We start from the raw sequence: 18,494 nt of genomic DNA on the forward strand, positions 1-18,494 counted from the left end.
GAGGTGTACTGCCGTGAGGTAAATGTCATTTTCCAGGGCCTATTCCCACATGCTGATCGCCAATCTGCACAGAGTGGGGATCTGGTGCCTCCCTGCTTGTTGACGTAGTACATGGTGGTCGAGTTGTCCGTCAGGATGAGGACAACCTTGCCCCTGAGAAGTGGTAGGAATGCCCTGAGAGCCAGCCAGATGGTGTTCAGCTCTAGCCAATTGATGTGGCATTCCTGCTCCTGTCAAGTCCAGTTGCCGTGGACCAAGAGTTCGTCCAGGGTGGCTCCCCAGCCCTCGAGCGAGGAGTCCGTGGTGATGGTGGCCTGAGGAGTGGGCGGCCAGAAGGGCTTGCCCCATCCGCAGGTTGCAGTCTCTGGTCCACAACGTGAGGTCCGGGTGGAGAGATGGTGGAACATCGATCATCTCGGATTGAGAGCCCCGCTCCTGGTTCCATGAGGCTGCGAAGTGCAGCTGAATCCTCCTCATTCTTAGTCTCATTTGCGGAACGGCTAATAGGATGACTGCCAGAAAACCCAGGAGATGTTGGTACCACCAAGCCGAGGTAACTTCTCTGCTGAGGAGGTGGGTGGTGGCCCTCTTGATGGCCGAGATTTTGTCCTCCGAAGGGAAGACCTTCTCGGAGCACGTGTCCCAGATAAGGCCCAAGAATGTTAGATTCTGCGTGGGCTGCAGCTGCGGCTTCTTGAGATTGAGAGAGAAGCCCAGATCGTGCAGTGTGTTCATAAGGGCATGGGAAGAGTGGTGAACCGCTTCCGGAGATGTAGCCCTGACGAGCCAGTCGTCTAGGTATGGGTAGATGTGGAGGCTCTGAGAAGGGCCGCCACTGCATTCATGAGTCTGGTAAAGACCGTGTGGGCCGAGTTGAGGCCAAAAGGGAGGACCTTTTAGTGGAAATGGCAGCCCATGATCCTGAACCGTAGGAAAGAACAATGGGGCTGCCAAATCGGGACGTGTAGGTAAGCGTCCCTCAGATGCAGGGAGCACATCCAGTCTCCCTTGTCCAATGTCTCCACTATAAAAGCTGGCGTAACCATCTTGAATTTTTGCAGGGGTAAGGTTGAGGGTGGAAAGGTCCAGCACAACTCTCAGGCCCACTTGGTTCTTCTTCTGAATGGCAAAAATCCTTGAGTAAAAGCCAAAGCCTCGCTGGGAGGCTGAGACTTCCTCCACTGCCTGGTTCTCTACGAGCAACGGGATCTCCGCCAAAAGAGTTGCTGTCCCAACCTGTGGGAGTGGAGGGGAGGAGGGAGGAGAGGCTGGGATAGGAAGGCGGAACCCCGTGGATACTACAGACAGGATCCAAGGGCCCGCAAAATTCTGGTGCCAGAAATGTGCATGGAGAGCAAGCATGCCCTGCACTGGGGACATGTGGACCCGAAGGGGCGTGTCATACCTGCTTTCCCTCAGAGGCTATCGCTGAGGAGGGGGGACTGCAAAAAGCCCTTACTCTTCTCCCCCCCACCCCTCCCGGTTGCTCGCGCCAGTTTTGAGACGGCGAGCGGTCTGGCTGCCTGGATCTACGTTCCTGGAAGCCGCGGAACCCTCCGTATGTACAACCCTTTTCTGAGCGCTGCTGAGATTGAGTGTACAATTTGGGCATGGTCTTTGTAAGGATGGATAACGACTTAGCTGTATGTGAGCTGTTTCTCTTCTTGTACAGGTCTTCGTCTGTAGAGGAGTCACCCCCCCTTCGAACGGTAGATCTAGTATGTGTTCCTGGACATCCGGGATGAATTTTGTTGCCCGGAGCCAGGCTGTCCTACTCATGTCTGTGGCAATACAGATGGCACGGGCTGCGGTATCAATATGGGCCACTGTGGATTCCATGAGGTCCTGCGCCACCAGCTTGGCCACGGCTAGCCCCGCCTTAAAGCATGATTGGCTCTGGGTGGGGAGTTCCGGGAGGCAGTCCGCAATTTCCCGCCATAATCTTTGGTTGGTGGCAGCCAGCATGGCATCGGCGGTGGCTTGACGTAGATGTAAAGAGGCGTTGGAATAAAGTTTCTTGCCATACGCCTCCAAATCATCTCCTTGCCTAGCAGCACTGCGGAGGAAGAGGCCGAGGACGACAGGGCTTGGAGTATAGTGATGCCGCAGCAATCACAGAGGAGTGTGGCTGAGGATAGGCCGAAAGCAAGATTGTATCCCCGTTCATCTGCCTGTACTTGACGTTCAGGCGTCAATTGACCGACTGGACTGAGTGGGTTTGAGCAAACCCTTCTTGGACAGGGAGACTACATCGGTCTGCATAGGAATTCCCGATCTGCAGAGGGACGTCATGTGAGGACTTCTGCCAGAACCCCCTCTACCGGCTGCTCAACCTCGAGTTGGGGTAGAGCAAGGTACTCCGTCAGACCAGCAAGACGTTTGTGGAAGGCCCAGGCTCAGGGTGGCGTGTCCGGCTCCTCCTCCTCATCCGTATACTGTGGATCTGAAGGATCCTGTGGGGGAGGAGTAGATGGAGCTGGAGACTGGAGTACATTGACCGCGGCCGGAGGCTGAGGCCGCGGTTGCAGAGTTGGCTGTGGAGCCAGAGGAGGTGTCTGCACCGGGGCCTGGGGGCCCGATGGAGGCGTCTATGGTGCCACTAGCATGGCAGGAATGATTTCCCTGATGGCGCCCTTGAGGAAAACGCCCATCCGAGGTGACTTCATGAGGCCGAGGAACCGCTCTAAGAAAACCTCCTCAGTGACTGAAGTGGTGGCAGGGGGTGCTGACAGGGTAGCAGGGGCTGCTGAGGCCGCTGCAAACCCTGTTCATACAGACACAAAGGAAAGTTGCGCATAAGAGGGGTAGACTATAGGCCACATACCTGGTTGAGGCCAGTCCCACCTTGGCACTCGTTCTTTACCGAATTCCTGGAATGGCATCTGACGAGAGCCTTTGTCTGGCGCGGCGAACCATTTTGTCGAGCTGTCTGCCACGTGCCAGCGACGTGTTGCTTAGCCCGCTGGGTGCAGCCTCGTCCAAGACTCTTGCTTGTGGATCACAAGGCCTACCCTGCTCCTCGAGCCTAGGCCCGGTAGGTGTGGAACCCTCGACCCGTGGGTCGGTAGAGCTGCGCTTAGGCGCCCCCTCGAAAGAATCTGGTATTAGGGCATAGCCCCTCGGGTGAAGACCCAGTAAAAGAACTTTCCGGTCCCTCAACACTGTCACCGGGAGGATCCCTCGGCCCGAAGGCCGGTAGCTGCAGCAGCCTTGGTGCAGCTACCGGACCTGACTGGACCCTCCCACGCGGGAGAATCCCAGTGAAGGAGTCTCCCTTGTGGGATGCGATGAACATCGGCCCTACCTTGGGCCTGGCTCGATGTTTCACATAGTTCTTGAGGTCCGCTGGAGGCGACTTCTGAAAGAGCTCAATCCACCTGGCTAGTCTGTTCTTCAGCGCTTTCGAGGACAGCGAGCCACACGCTGAACAAGCTTGCCAACCCTGGTCTGGGCCAAGAAAAAGGTAGGCAGAGGGTGTGGGGGTATGAAGCTGGGAACAGCCTGTTGCAGGCTGGACACGTGCTGAACCCTGTGCAAGTCGACATGCGCCGGGGAGGAGCATGACGCCTGAGGACCGATTTATCTAAATGACAAAAAGAAAGAAGAAAAGAGAAGAATCCATGCTTGGAATTACATGGCCGAAGCCAAACGCAAGAGCACTGGTGAATTCGGCCCGTTCCCGTCGATGTGGAAAAGGGGACTGAGGTGTGGCGCCGGAGGGCAGAGTCAGGGCAGCGCATGCTCCCTGGGCCGCACCCTGCGTGCCTCTAAAAGGGCAAGGTTTTTTCTGGTGAAAAAGGTTCTGTCTCCCGTCCCTTGGAATGGACCCCCATACAGTATGGAGGAAAGGGGACGGGACGTAAAAGTACTTTTTTCGTAATTCAGGAAAAAATATGTTGCTTTGGCCCTAATTTTTTCCTTCGTCGTTATAACGTAGAACCGCTATAGAAGTATACAATACTTTAACGTCTAACGTGACAAAGCAATAATCATCCTGCCATAAATAATCGTTCAATAACAGCAATAAGTGCATGGTGTCTCTGAAATACGCCGAGAGTTTGACTACCTAAGTCCTGATGATGTAGTCAATAGATCATGAACAGTTTCACGGCAACAGGCTGCAGGGAAAGGTCATAAAATAATAGTTTTAGTGGAAACACTTTGTGTACAAAGTAGTCCACTATTATGAAGATGAATTTATTCCCCAACTTAGATGTCTCTAATGGACCTACAAAGTACATTCCTATGCTGGAGAAAGGGACTTCAATTAGGGTGTGGTTACAATGGGGCACATGGTACTGGAGTAGCTGCCGTTTTCCAACATGTCACAGAGCAAAACAGGTTTACATCCAAAAATACCCCGGGCCAGTAGAATCAAGGGACCACTTGGCTCTCGGTCTTCCCTATACTGGTGAGCTGTTGTGTGCATGGGGCAGCTCCAATGCTATTATCCAATGACTTTAGGGGAAGGCCATCTTTCTCGGTATCTCAATGTAATACACCCTTTTTGATGCCTGACTGCAACACTGCTCTTTTGACCCGCACAGTCTTCTGCAAGAAGTGGGTAATTCCTCTGCGCAAAAGCCATGTCGGGTAAAGGGGTGAGATCTTTGGAATCAGGTCTTATGCTATTGTCCAGGGAAAGGTCAGCCTGCCCAAATCCTAGGGATCCTTGTAGGGTTTCTTAACTCCTGGACCTCTTGGGGCAACAGGAGTTAAGGCTTGTTCTAAGATGCCTTGTGCCACCATCTCCAACTTTGACCACATGGGGTCAGATCCATGGTTGTACAAGGTAACATTGAGCTCTCCTATATAATCTGGGTCCACCACCCTTGCTATGATATCCACCGAGACTCTCCATGCGAGCCAGTATTTGGTGGCTGGAAGAATATATGTCCCTGCGGAAGGGGGAATACTTCCCAATTCCCATGGGAATTAGGTGACTCCCTTTAGGGGTATGTGTACCACATCAGTACTGGGCAAGTCAAACCCCATAGACTGTGGGGTAGCCAAACTGAGTATTTTAGAATTCCATCGCACACAAAGTGACATGGGTCCCATCCTTGTAACAGGTGGCACCAATCCCACCTCTACCACCATATATAACCAGAGGACATATTGTCAAAGTGCTAACGTAAAAGAAAATACCTTTCTAGTCCTATTGCTAAAAGAGGGGTCCCTCTCCAAGCAAACTATACTAAGGTACTGGTCAATAGTCAAAATAAAGAAATGGTCCTCTGTCCCACAACTCTAATCTAATCTACCCTACCACTTAGAAAAAAAATATAAAAGAAAACTAGGCAGAAATCCCTGCCCTCAGAATTGTTCACACCATCTCTCAAATCTCTCCTAGTTCCAAATGAAATGGCGACCCGTGGAAAAACAATTCCTCCAGGTTTTACAGTTCTTAAAATGTTCTGAAAGTTTCAGAACTTTGACGTTTACCAAACAGTCTCAAATTCACGAAAAGACTGAATAGCCAACTTGTCTTATGTGGAGGGGTATTTCCCTGATCCCTCTCCACCACTTTGGGTGCCTTCGCCCCACTTGGTTCACCTCTGTGCTCCCCTCAAGTCTGTCCTTCACTTGTGTTATTGGATGCCTCTGGGTCACTTGGTTGTCTCTTTCCCAATGTCTCACCTCCCTGGAGTATTTCCCTATGCCTCCCTTGGTTTTTAGGATATCATTTGGATTTCTTGGGCCCCAGTAAACCTTATTGTTATGTGGTTCAGTCTCGCTCTCTGGGCCTTTATGCCCCTGGTATCGGGTTAGGGTAATCCTTTCTTCCCCTTTCACTCACTCTTCTCTCGACCCCCCCTTAACTGTGAGCAACCCGGGTACCTTGTAAGTTGCTGGGTTTGCTCCAGTGAGGAAGAGTCTACTCAGGAGCGGTGGCCTTCTCCATGGCTTTCTGGTCTTCTGAGTGGGCCATGTGTTCCACTCGTTTCAGCATTTCTTAATTCCTTGGCTCTCTTGTTGTGAGCAGAGGATTCGTGTGCCTCGTGTCCTGGTTTAGGCGGCGGTTATCAGTGACTGGGCCCAACACGTGTGTAGCATGGTCGCACCTCTAGGTAAGGCCTGGGTTACTTTCTCTTGTCCGCACCAACTCTGCGTGGCTCTCTGGTCAGCCTCGGAACAATGTACCTTCTTCTCCATTCAAGGGTCACTGCGTCTTTATTCCTGCTCCGTGACCAAAAACGGACATGTTTTTTATATTCAGCTGTCAAGCCCACATAAAGGTCAGCATTGACTCGAGCCAAACATCCAAATGCACTTTTAATACCATTTTGAGCCACACAGCTAGGGTAACATCAGTTTCTCCGAATCCAATGTATGCAGATAATGCCTATATATAGAGAGATTGCCATGGGAATGGAGTCCTTGTCCCCTTGAGGGGAATCCCTCCATTCAGGTCCTGCTTTCCCAAACCCCTAGGGAGGCTTTTACTGAGTGGGCACACCTCTCTAGCATCAAAGGGGGTGGCCACCCGCCAGGGAAGAAGGGATGAAACTTCCAGATTGGTCACGGACGATCTGCAGCTGACCAGCAACAACTCCAGTGAAATCCTGGTGAAGAACTGCTCCTCTGTGAGATCTCAAGACGACCCTCAGTGCTTTGGCCTCTGGCAGGTGGGAACAACTAGTCTCAACCCTCTTCTGAAGTATCCATGCCTTCGGAAGAGCTCCTTGACCAAACGGTGGACTGACAAGCTCTCCCAGGTTAGCCCTCTTCAGCAGTCTCCGTTCAGAGTGCATCCTTGGAACATGATGGATCTTCAACTGGTACAACAAGATGCTGCACTTGCATTTTTAGCCTTCTTGTATCAACGGAAGTCGTGCAGGATCTGCTCATGTGCTCTTCTCTGGAAGATCTCCCGTCACCACATTCCCTTGGTGACTTTCCCCTTGCAATTTGTCTTCGCATCTAGGAGGTATATTGGAGGTTGCTTGCATCGCAGAAGACTTCATCTTCTCTTTGTTTCAACTGGAATATAAGAGTGGAACGGATTCCTAAGCACTGTGCCCGACCTAAACTAAACTCTGCAACCGAAAGTGACCTCTGCATCTACGACCCCTGGGCCTTACTTGACCGGACAATGATTGTATCCCAACGGATTGTGGAAACTCAGTAGTGGCCTCTGGAGGAATCTGGGGGTAAACATACCGGTTCCCTTCCCAACTCTCGAATTGCAAGGGGAAGTCATTAAGGGAATGTGGCGACAAAAAGATAAAAACTAAGGCCACTGCGGGGCAGGTGGTCTCAGGACCCTGCTAGGATGCGGAGAAGACAGATAGCAATGAGAGTCACCATAATCAGGCAGTGACAGGCAATCTTCAAGGGACAAGAAAAAAACTGCAGTTCCATTACAGCTTCCACTAATGGAAGAAGGCTGAAAATACAGGATGAGGCATCCTATAGTAAAAGTTGAATATTCTCAAAGGTAAAAGGACGCACTTAATGTAGCAATCGCTGCACGAGGTAGCTAAGAAGAGAGCGCTGGTTCATGCTCCAGTTGGGTTCAGGGACACTTCCGAAAAGGGCGAGACAGCACTAACCTCAAGCAGGGGTCGAGGCTGGTACAGGTCCAGGGACAAAAGCACTGACGAGGGTCTTCTTGAGATCAGAGAGCAACAGAGCTTCACTGGAATTGGCGCTGGTAAACTGCAGACATAGTCCTCGGGTTGTCCGCGGGCTGCTCTTCTTCATAGAGGACTTTGCTCCAACAAGAATTGCTGCACGAGTCCTCCTTTTATGCAAGATTCAGACTGGAAGCTCGCCCAGGTCCACCAATGGCAAGTATTTGCACCATTCAACCTGGCAGTGGCTGTACAATGTCACGCCGCGCGCTCGCTCGCGGGCTCCACTTACCTGTCCTGGGGTCCCTGGTCCACGGCCGCAGCGGTCTCCTCCTTCATGGAGGCTGTACCCGCGATGGCGTCTCTCCTCACGCCGACCCGCGGTTCGGATGGGCGCCGTCATCTTGCGAGGATCTGCGCATGCGCGGATCGTCAGTATTCGACGTCCCGCGCATGCGCAGTGTCGGAACATGCGTTCCAAGCCTCGCTTTGACCCCGGGCCATAAAAGGGCACCGCATACACAGGGACAACGCGTCTCAACGCGGTTGTTAATGTGTATGCGCTGCTGGAGTCCTGGCGCTCGTTTTCCAGCCCTCCAGTTTCCTGTTCTACCTTTTTCTGCCTAGTCCTGCCTCATCTCCTTATTTCCTTCTTGCTTCCTGGTCCTCCTACCCTTTCTTCCCTTTATTGCTGATACTTTGCCTATCCCTGGTTTAGGGTAGAGGAGGTCCTGTCTGGGTTCCTAGTTGTAGTGGGGACTCTCCTGTCAGTACTGCTTTTTCTTGCAGTCTGCTTTCCTTTGCCTGTCTTGTGCCCTGCCGGTACCTGTGCCTTACTGCCTTTTGGAAGTTCCTGAGTTCAGCCCTGTTATCATCGGTGATTTCATCAAGCCTTCTCAGCCAGTGGAAACACTGTCCCGACGTCACGCAAATTCTGAGAAGTGCCACCCGTGGCGTTGGGAGTTGGTTCAGTGCCGTCCTGTTTTATATCGTCAGGAGGGGATTGGGCTAATTTCTCGCGCTACCCATTCATCGGCCATCAATACATCGACATACTGGCAACCTCAACTCCACGGTCTACAGGAAGAAGAGGTAACCCACGATCTCGTGAAGATTTGTTTAACATACAATCATGTATAGCCACTGGCCACAACATCTGCCAGCAACATTCAGGCACCAGGACTGGGACCAGACATTCTTAGCTCCCCCATCTGGGCTCGCACACAAGCCACCTCTTTGCTTGAGAAAGCAGCAGCTTTCCCTGGGCAAGGGCTTCACATACATGGCAATGCTAGGGCAGGAAGGACAAAGGAAAAGCAAAAACCTTGACACCGCCATTTTAGGATGCTAGCCACTTGTGGTAAATGCAAAAGTGCACAAGAAACATAACGAAAAAAGGTTAAAAAAAAATCTAACACTAGCTTGTCTTAAGTACATAGTCAATGTAACCAAAAAGCCACTACAGGAAAAAGCTATAAGGATGCTCAGTATCCCAACAGAACTTCACTGTAGGGTGATGGGTGCAATTGTAACAATACAAGAAATTCACGAAGTACTGATAGTCTTATGGACTGATCAGTTTCCCCATAAGTATGTGCAAAAAGACAAATTAAGTGAAGCATAAGGGCTTCACTTTCCTTCAAAAGTCCGGTCAGGAGTCCCAGCAAAGCAAAAAGAAAGGTTGTCCAAAAGACGTCTATAGGAGGAAAGCAATACAAATAATTGTGTATCCAATTAAATGCCTACAGGGACTATGCATACTCCACGAGAGCAAAAGGGATTCGCTAAAGCAAACCATTTTCAGGGGAGGGTCAACGAAAAGTGGGGGTTCCGCTCAGCGTACATCACCTTAATACACTTAGAAATCAAAATGCAAATCTTCTGGGCAATCCTAATCTATGATGATATTACCAAGGAGTAAGGTCAAACCTATTAATTTGGCCTCCTGACTAATCTGATGGATTAACACATATGTACCAAGGTGTGGCCAACCAAAGAGTTACCAAATAGTACTCTCAAGTGCACATCCCTAGGCTAATAACCAAAATCAAAACCATCCATGGAAATACTCCCTCAAGAGTTACCCCCAGTCTGACCTTTCCTTCACCTCTATGCTTTCACCACGTTTTCCAGAACTTCCACAGCCATCTCTAAGGTCGTGTTGGGTGGGATGCACAACTCTCACGAGTTGCGTCTAGAGCAACAAAATGATCCCTCCTAGACGCTGGGTTCCCTCAGGATTCTGAACAGGTTTTTTTTCCTGGGTCTGTAGCCATTTCTTCCACTCGCATTCAGGGGCCATCGCAGGCAGTCTGCATTCGGTCAGTTTCCTGACTAGACATGGGCAAGACCGGCCGGGTCAAAACCTGGGCTCGTGCCTGCCCATCTTGGGTCAGTGCCTGACCAAAGCAGGGGCCAGCCACAAAACCCTCCTGCCGACCCAACAACAAGAGCATGTTCGCTTGACTTCCTGTCCCACCCCCAATAGCTAATAATTGATTGGCTGGGACAACAAGTAGTTGGGCGACGAAGTCGGGCAAGCATGTTCCTGTTGTATGGTAGTGGAGCAGCAATATTAAAAAGGGAAGTGAAGTCTTCATGGGTCCATTGTGATTTCATCCCGTAAGAAGTCAAAAAGCATTTAATCGAAAAACAAATGATACGTAATGCTAATATGTGCACATATATATCCGATTTAACTACTGCGAAATGCTTTCTGCACCAAAAAAGGGTTTTCACAGACCCCCTACCATTGAAAGTAGCCTTGCCGATGTCAAAGTGAAAATAAATGAGATTTCCACATTCGTGTTAATCTGCTGAAATCTTACGCAATTATAGCATAGCACGTAAAAACGTTACAAAGCGTACCTCTGCCGGATAAGAGGACGTAATTTTGACAAAACAAACTTATGTATTTTTGAAAGACGCAGGGTATACCATACATGCCAACCCTCCTGATATTTCAGTGAAAAATATTGCTATTTTTCACGGTCTCCCGTCTAAAATAACTGTAGCCCCAATGCATTCCTATGGGGGAAAGTATGTCTCCCAATTTCCAAGTGGAAATTTCCCTCCCAGGTGTGTCTGAATGTTGGCATGTATGGGATACCCCTGCAACCCCCGAATCCCCTTTGACTACTACAACCCTTATCCCTAAACCCATGTTCCAAAACCACGAGTGACTGGCACGATAGGATGTCAACGAGGACCGAGATGTTTGGCAGTGACAACATAAAATAAGATTTTGGCATAAAGGCTATGCTGTGAAATTGCTGCCCTATATTATGCAGTAAAAGTGCTTTTGATCAAAAAATTAAATGAAATCCAAATAATAACCTTGTCACCGCCCCCACCCCTCTCTTCAGCTCCCAGACCCTTCACACCCTTTTCTACACCCCTCAGCCCCTGACACAGACATCTCCTGTTTCACATGTCCATACCCCTGGCTCGGCTCGCATTTGACCCAAAGAGCCAGGCCAGAGCCCCTGACTGGGCCCTAGACAAGAGATCTCTGGCTCGCCCAGCTCTACTCCCGACACAGGTCATTTGCCTTCAGTTGTCTCCCAGGGTTTCCCAGGGTTTACGGGTGGAATGCCTTTCATCATGGCTTACCAATCCAGCCAGAACTTTTGGAGGTCCTTGGGAACCTCTGGTGAGGACACATCAGGTCTTCCAGTGCACTAGAACTTCCACTATCCTCCAACAGGGTTTGGACTGCCTTTCTACAGGCAGTTCTTTTTCTACAGGGTTCTTCACAAGTCTGCCTTGTGCCACGTAGCTGCATTCTCCTCCCCACCCCCCCCCCCCTCGGATCAAGGGACCATTATCTGGCACGTCTGCTCTCTCCAAGATATTCTCTGCTTGAACTTTTCTTTTCGTACCCTTCTTATACACTCTAGGCTGGGGGAGGTATCTGCAAGCTTTTATCCAATAGATTGGGCCACTTTTCAATTTGATCTCCTGTTTATGGATTGGTGAATCCCCTGGGGACTCATTCATGATGTTATTGGTAGTCTCCTCCTGGCACTGGTTTGTTTCTTGAGGGTCTGTGAAACAGTGCAGGGCTGGCTGCGAAGTGTCCTCAGTATGAAGTGACATCTTGGATTCTGTTCCTCTCCATGGAGCAGCTCTACGGTGGTCTGTAGTCTTTCCCGTGTGCGGGCAGAAGCATTTGCAACTACACAGGTTTTCAAACAGCTACTTGGTCTATCTAACGTCAGATAAGCAGGGAGCATTTTTTCTTCAGTGTTGGCGAACTATGCATGTTCACGCTGCTAGTCTCCTGTGCTGTAGCAAACTTGTACTATGTTCCATAAAACACAGTATTGCATTCTGGTAAAGTTAGTATTTAATAGACGACAAGATCCAAGGTAATGCTTACAGATAAGCTGAGCCCTCATGAACATTCGGCTGACTGTTGGACTACAGGATGGATTTACTGTGTCTCTTGGTAACCACACTCTAGGAGGCATGCCAGGTTGCAGCTGGACCATCCCATGCCCTGGATGGACACATTAGGATGAGGAGTTTGTTGGGTTGAGCTCTCCAATCAAGGTGCCACCCATCCAATCAGAACAAGGTTCACACTTACAATTAAAAAACGATCTACACTCCTCTCCATCCCCAAAAATAGACACCAAGTTCATAGTGCCACTCACTGAAACAAAGCTCATTCCCAAACAAGGACATAAGGCACATAATACAACCAAACTAACAAAATAAAGCTCCATCTAGAGGCTATTGTGAGGGGTCAGAAGCATGAGGTGGACACAGATGTGGCATTTTGATTGCTAGTCTTTTAATGAAAGTGACTCCTACCATGCCCCAAGCTAATAGAGGTTTCGCTACGTCAACCAAAACTTCTAATGTTTCGGTCAAGATGCCAAATCAATACGTGTCCACCGTCCTATGTCCAAAACCTATTTCAGTCCCTTACACTAGAAAGAATCAGGTGAAAAGGGTGTTTCACTGTAGCTTTTTGTAGCAAATAAAGTTCCATAAATCGGGGGCTCAAAGAAGATCCAAACACAAAGTTCAGGAGCCTCTCCCTCCTCCTGACCATTCCCAAATTCCCAATGTTCCTTATACGAGGAGGGAGGATTTCCTTCCCCTGGTAGGTTTTGGCACAATCCTTCCCAGTCAGTCAGGTACTGAGACTATGAAGAATAGCGAGGATGCTCGTTTCTTTATGGGTGTGGGTCACAGGCTCCCACAGTAAACTTGGTACACTATCCTGCCAAGTCTTTTCTTAAATGACATTTATACAAATGTCTTACTGCAGTGCTCCCGATTCTTGGCTTCCTTAACCTGGTCTTTCCACTGCTTCCACTACTACTTCTGGTACTTTCACTGCTTTCTAAGGGTCCCGTAGTCTCCCCGCTCATCTGCATACCTAGTTTCCCGCTCCACGATGATCTGCGGGTCTTCCAAGACGCCCGTGGTCTTCCATGGAGCTTCACCTTTTCTTTTCGGCCCTCTTCGAACGGCGGCCACTGCCCGCTGTCCATATTCCTCAGATCGGCAGGGTGCCTTCACTCCACATGTACCGGCATTTGAGAAGGCCGGGAGGGTCACTGTCTTTGCTCTGCGAGTGGTCCTTCACTGGACCGTCTCGGCAGTGGCTCTCCCTTCTCGGCCCCCCTGGTCTACCACTATGCTTCTCCAAGGCAGCCTGGGTCTCTGGTTTCTCCCGAGAAGGTTTGACTCTGTCCAGTCCTTTGGAGAGGGATTTTCGTGGGCTTCCTCCAGTCCTTGGTACTTCACCGGCGTGCAAAGGTCCCCCTTTTCTTTGGCAGTCTCTATGGTTCACAGCGCCATCTCCTGCAGCACGACTTCCCAACTCCTTGCTACGCCAGGGAGGACCAGACAACACTTCCTGGTTTAATTCCTCCATTTCCAATCTCCTTGTCCCAATGAGCAACCAGCAACAACTAGACTGCTCTAAATGGTTCTCAGGAGTGTTCTTCCTGCCTCGCTGCATCTCTTCATCGTCTTGGTACTTGTTTCAAGTCTAGACAACTCATGTTGGTTCTGGGTGACATTCTTTATTACTCTATCTTACTCGTCCCAGTAGGGAATATTGTGCTGTGTCGAGCAATACAGGAAGTAGATGACCGATATGAATATGCCAATTTCCTCTTAGAATGTTAGTCGTGGAGGGGTTTCCCCCAAAGAAAAAAGGGACAACATCTGATGATTCATCCCACTATAATTAAATCAACTAAGCTTAGAATAAATCTCACCCCCACTCAAGAACTAATGTGGAGACAAAACCCAACCCATCAAAGAAACTATGTATGCTACCATCCACCCAATCTAAGAAACCAAGCTTTTACTGTCACACACCTCATTCAAGAAAACTCACAGCACCGGCTAAGCTAAGGAACCTAAGCTTGCAGAGATAGCAATGGAACCAGTCAAAATCTCAAATAAGCTAGGTTTGCGCTAGAATACGTTGGATCACAGGAAAAAAGCTTGCACCACAACCTTGCAATCAAATCAAGTGCACATTGCTACACTACACACCACTAACGCAACACATGTAACTACAACACACAAGGTAAAAGAGCTTTAACTACTATTCAGACTTAACCTTTAAATAAATTGGAGCTTTGCGTACCCCATTCACAAAATATTCTTAACGCTTGCACACCAAAGCAATGCTCCATTTCATATCTAGATGCATGTACCTGTACAGTGGGTTGTTCTTTTTTTCTCCCTCCTCTGGTGGCACCAGGGTCATTGGCGTCAGGGGGACTACGTTTACAATCTAGCAAGACAATAACTCATTATGAAAAAAGGGTCAAGGACACATTGGAAGAGTAAAATGGATAAGAAATTCTCTAAGCAAGGAGGGTGGGGGCGGTGCAAAGCATGATCAAAGAAAACAAGGGGTACGCCAAAGATTGTAGAGTTCTAATGCATGGTGTAGAAAATGTGGAACAGACAACAGGGTGCATATTAGGAGTGCCAGAGAATAAAGGTGCAGAAAAGGAGGCAATAAATAGCAAACATGGAATTCCAGGAATGTGATGGGATGGGATGGGATGGGATGGGAAAACATGTAGGGGTTATGACAACACAATAGTTTTATTTACAGCATATCTGGTGCCATGATTTGGGTAGAAAACCTTTTTCAGTACAGTATTCATGCATTACTGATGAGGCAAACAGCGCACTATACAAGGAGTACATGTACATAAGGTGTTACTATAGTTAATAAAAGGGATGAGTATAAGGAGATGGTAGAATTTATTGGACCACAGTGGGTGCCACACTGAAGCATCTTATTGATTATAAGCGCTCTACAAAAACAATTACAACTGGGAGCCAGAGGTGCAACCTAATAGAATACTAAGGTAGCAACAATAGCTCTCGGGGCGAGTACAAGGATCATTGGAAATGAACAAGATGCATCTGGCTGAAATCAAAGGGTCCCCTTGTTGTGACCAAGCCAAGAAGGCAACATGGGTTACACAGGTATAGAAGCGCTTACATTTGGAGTGCAATCTTTCTTCAGGTCCACATTGGTCTTACTGGGATCTTGAATGTCATCCAATGACAAGAACTGTAAAGAAAGAGCAAGAAAAAAGCAGAGCCCGTTAGAGGTTGAATTTGAACATGGAACTCAAGAGTGTGCATACATGATTTAACTGAATGCAATTTTGTGGCTCTCTGAACCATAGTCCTGGTAAGAGAATAGTACATACGGTTATCCTTTGTACATTCTGCTGGCTTTCATAGGGGGTTGGACTTGTTTTTCTCCAAGACAGACTAAATCCAAAGTCTGGCTCTATGTTTTATATTGTTATTGTTATTTTGCACTTACATAGCGCCTTATATACCATTGGTATGGTCTGAAGGCGCTGGTAGGTTGAACGCCCTTGGGAACCGAAGTTCAGATCAGTGGAGAGAGTAGGGAGAGTCAAAAGGTGCGTGTGAGCACCGGATATGTGTGCAGCTTGTGCGGTACACGTGTAATAGCTGCTTCTTATCGGTAGGTGTGGTGGTTGAGAGATCAGGAGAATGTGTTCGTTCTGGCAGGATTTATCCGGAACGGAGGTGGCTGCGTTAGGCCTGAGGAAAACGCCTGGCTGGGGGTGTGGGACCAGCAGTGTTTACATAGAATGATGTGGAGTAAGCGGTGGATGTTCGTATGAGGACAGTTATACCGAATGGTGTCATAGTATCTCTGTGTTCTAGTTGAGTGGTGATGTAAGGAGAGAGTAAGCGTGGGGTGTGGTGTGATGGGTTATATGCTCTTGCAGTGTGCAAACTTCTGAATGCAATTTTCCCAGAGAGGGAACTGGGCGAACTTCTAAGTACAGTTTTCCATACAGAGTCTATTGGGAACACTTCTAAATTCATTTCATCAGGGAAGGTATTGGGCTCGTATCCGCAGTCGTCCGCCCTCCGCAGTCGTCCGCCCTCCGCAGTCGTCCGCCCTCCGCAGTCGTCCGCCCTCCGCAGTCGTCCGCCCTCCGCAGTCGTCCGCCCTCCGCAGTCGTCCGCCCTCCGCAGTCGTCCGCCCTCCGCAGTCGTCCGCCCTCCGCAGTCGTCCGCCCTCCGCAGTCGTCCGCCCTCCGCAGTCGTCCGCCCTGCGCAGTCGTCCGCCCTGCGCAGTCATCTGCCCTCCACCGTTATCCGCCATCTACCGTTATCCGCCCTCTACCGTTATCCGCCTTCCACAGTCATCCGCCTTCCACAGTCATCCGCCTTCCACAGTCATCCGCCATTCCTCAGTCATCCGCCATTCCTCAGTCATCCGCCATTCCTCAGTCATCCGCCCTCCGTAATCATCTGTCAGCAGCGGTCATCTTCCACGCGCATTCCACTCGTCGGTGCTCAGTCGGTCACCCATTTCCGGCCTCTCACCCTACTCATTCCTCTGCTTTCGACAATCTTACGCTCTTCCACACCCTGTCGCTCACCATTCAGTCGCTGATACTTTTTTCTATTCATTATGCGCATCTGCTCTAGACGTTCTTCTGCTCTGTATGCTCTCTTTGATCAACAAGCTCCTTCGCTCTTTATGCTCTTCCAATTCTCCACCTTCCTCGACTTTCTACACCTAGCCGCTCTTCATACTCGGACCGCTTTCTACAGTCAATTGGTTTACATACTCATCCGTCATCCCCATCGATTTTGCGCGTATTATTTATCGGGTCTCCAGACCCAACCGTCTGCCAGACGCACCAGTCAACCGCTTTCATCCTCCACATTCATTTATACTTGTCTAGAATCATAATTATTTATTCGCCCTTTTCAATCATCCGTTCATTACACTCATCGTCTTTCCAAGCCTGTCCATGCTCTATTTTTCTTTTATCAGTGGTCAATTCGTGTTATTGACTTCACTGTTTACATCTACATTACTCGCTTTAATTTCTTGTCTGAATATTTGATACAATCTGTATTTTTTTTTTTTTTTTTTTCATTTTTTCTTTTTTTTTTTTCATTTGGTTTTGCTTTGGGTGCTTCGCTGGGTCGGTGTTATTTTGATGATGCTAGAACGGAACCGGTTGGTTTTAGGGAAAGAGCCAGGTTTTCAGTAGTTTGCGGAAAGCTGTTAGCTCCTCAGTTAGCCTGATGTGGGGTGGGAGAGAGTTCCACAGGGTTGGGGCTAGGGCTGAGAATGATGCTCCGCATAACCTGACTGAGTTTGTCTTAGGAATTACTAGGAGGCCGGCTGTGCTTGATCTGAGGGTGCGAATGGGGTGATAAGCTATTAGTTTTTCTTGAAGATATTGTGGTCCAGTTTTATGTACTGCTCGATGGGTGAGGCATAAGGTTTTGAAAGCTACCCTACGGGCTACTGGTAGCCAGTGGAGTGTCTTGAGGGCTGGGGATACGTGATCTCTTGGACCAAGCGCAAGTAGCACTTTGGCCGCCGCGTTTTGTGCTCTTTGAAGTTTGTTCATTTGGTAGCCATGGATTCCGAGGTATAGGGGGTTGCCGTAGTCCAGCCGTGAGATGACGATTGATTGTACCGCAGAGACTCTGTTAGGAAATGATAGATATGGAAAGATGCGCCTAAGGTTTTTGAGGTGTAGTGGCAGGACTTTGAGACATTGTTGACTTGGCGCGAGAGTGTTAGGTCAGAGTCTAGGGTGCATCCAAGATTTTTCACAGTGTTGGAGGGTATCGGTGAGTTGCCCATGGCGGGTGGCCAGGGTAGAGGGTGCGGGAGAAGATCTGGGTTGCCGCATACCATTTCTGTTTTGGAGGGGTTTAACAGGAGGTGGTTTTGGGTCATCCAGCGTTCAATGTTAAGGAGGCAGGATGCCAGGTCAGGTTGTGAGTTAGGATTCGTGTTCAAGAATTTTAGAATTAGTTGTGTGTCATCGACGTAATTGTAACATAGGATGTTGTGTGCACGGATTATCGGTGGGAGGGTGATCAGGTAGAGATTGAAGAGGAGGGCAGATAGACACGCTCCTTGTGGGACTCCTGTGTCAACTGGTCGGGCTTGGGAGGTAAAGTTGGAGAGTGTCGTTATTTGGTGCCTGTCCTTGAGGAATGAGGCTATCCATTTGAGGGCGGTTCCACGTATTCCTAGGGAGTGGAGGCGATCAAGGAGTATTGAGTGATTGATCGTGTCAAAGGCGGCTGATAGGTCGAGAAGGATTAGTGCGGCGGCAGAGGGTAGCCCAAAGATACCCAGTGTCGCCCAGAGAGACTTGTCTCTCAATCATGTGTCTAGACTAGTGCTAGCATTTTTGCATGGGTAAAACTGTTACAATGTTAGCTATTTTACATGACTGGGTCTTGACGCCACACAATTCATCAAAATAGTGGTTGCCTTAGTTTGCCACAAAGCCACGAGGGGTCACATGACTAGCCATTGTCCTACTTTGTGTGCAGAAGAGGAGGCAGGCATCTGTGGCCATTGGATGCATGTCCTAGGACTAGCTGGAA

The 18,494-nt window shown here is 49.2% G+C and overlaps 1 protein-coding gene across 5 annotated transcripts in view; it reads right to left on the reverse strand.

Moving 5' to 3' along the window:
- Positions 1–18,494, reverse strand: part of NCAPH2 (non-SMC condensin II complex subunit H2) — an 899,214-nt gene that overhangs the window by 576,622 nt on the left and 304,098 nt on the right. For all 5 annotated transcript variants that reach the window (XM_069629493.1, XM_069629491.1, XM_069629492.1 and 2 more), the window contains 2 exons: positions 15,073–15,144; positions 14,267–14,346 (listed from right to left, as the gene is read on the reverse strand). In XM_069629493.1, the coding sequence (XP_069485594.1) occupies positions 14,267–14,346; positions 15,073–15,144 (152 nt within the window). The remainder of the gene's footprint in view (positions 1–14,266; positions 14,347–15,072; positions 15,145–18,494) is intronic.

This window comes from Ambystoma mexicanum, chromosome 12 (genome assembly GCF_040938575.1).
Source record: "Ambystoma mexicanum isolate Mex_15411 chromosome 12, UKY_AmexF1_1, whole genome shotgun sequence".
NCBI classification, from domain to species: Eukaryota; Metazoa; Chordata; class Amphibia; order Caudata; family Ambystomatidae; genus Ambystoma; species Ambystoma mexicanum.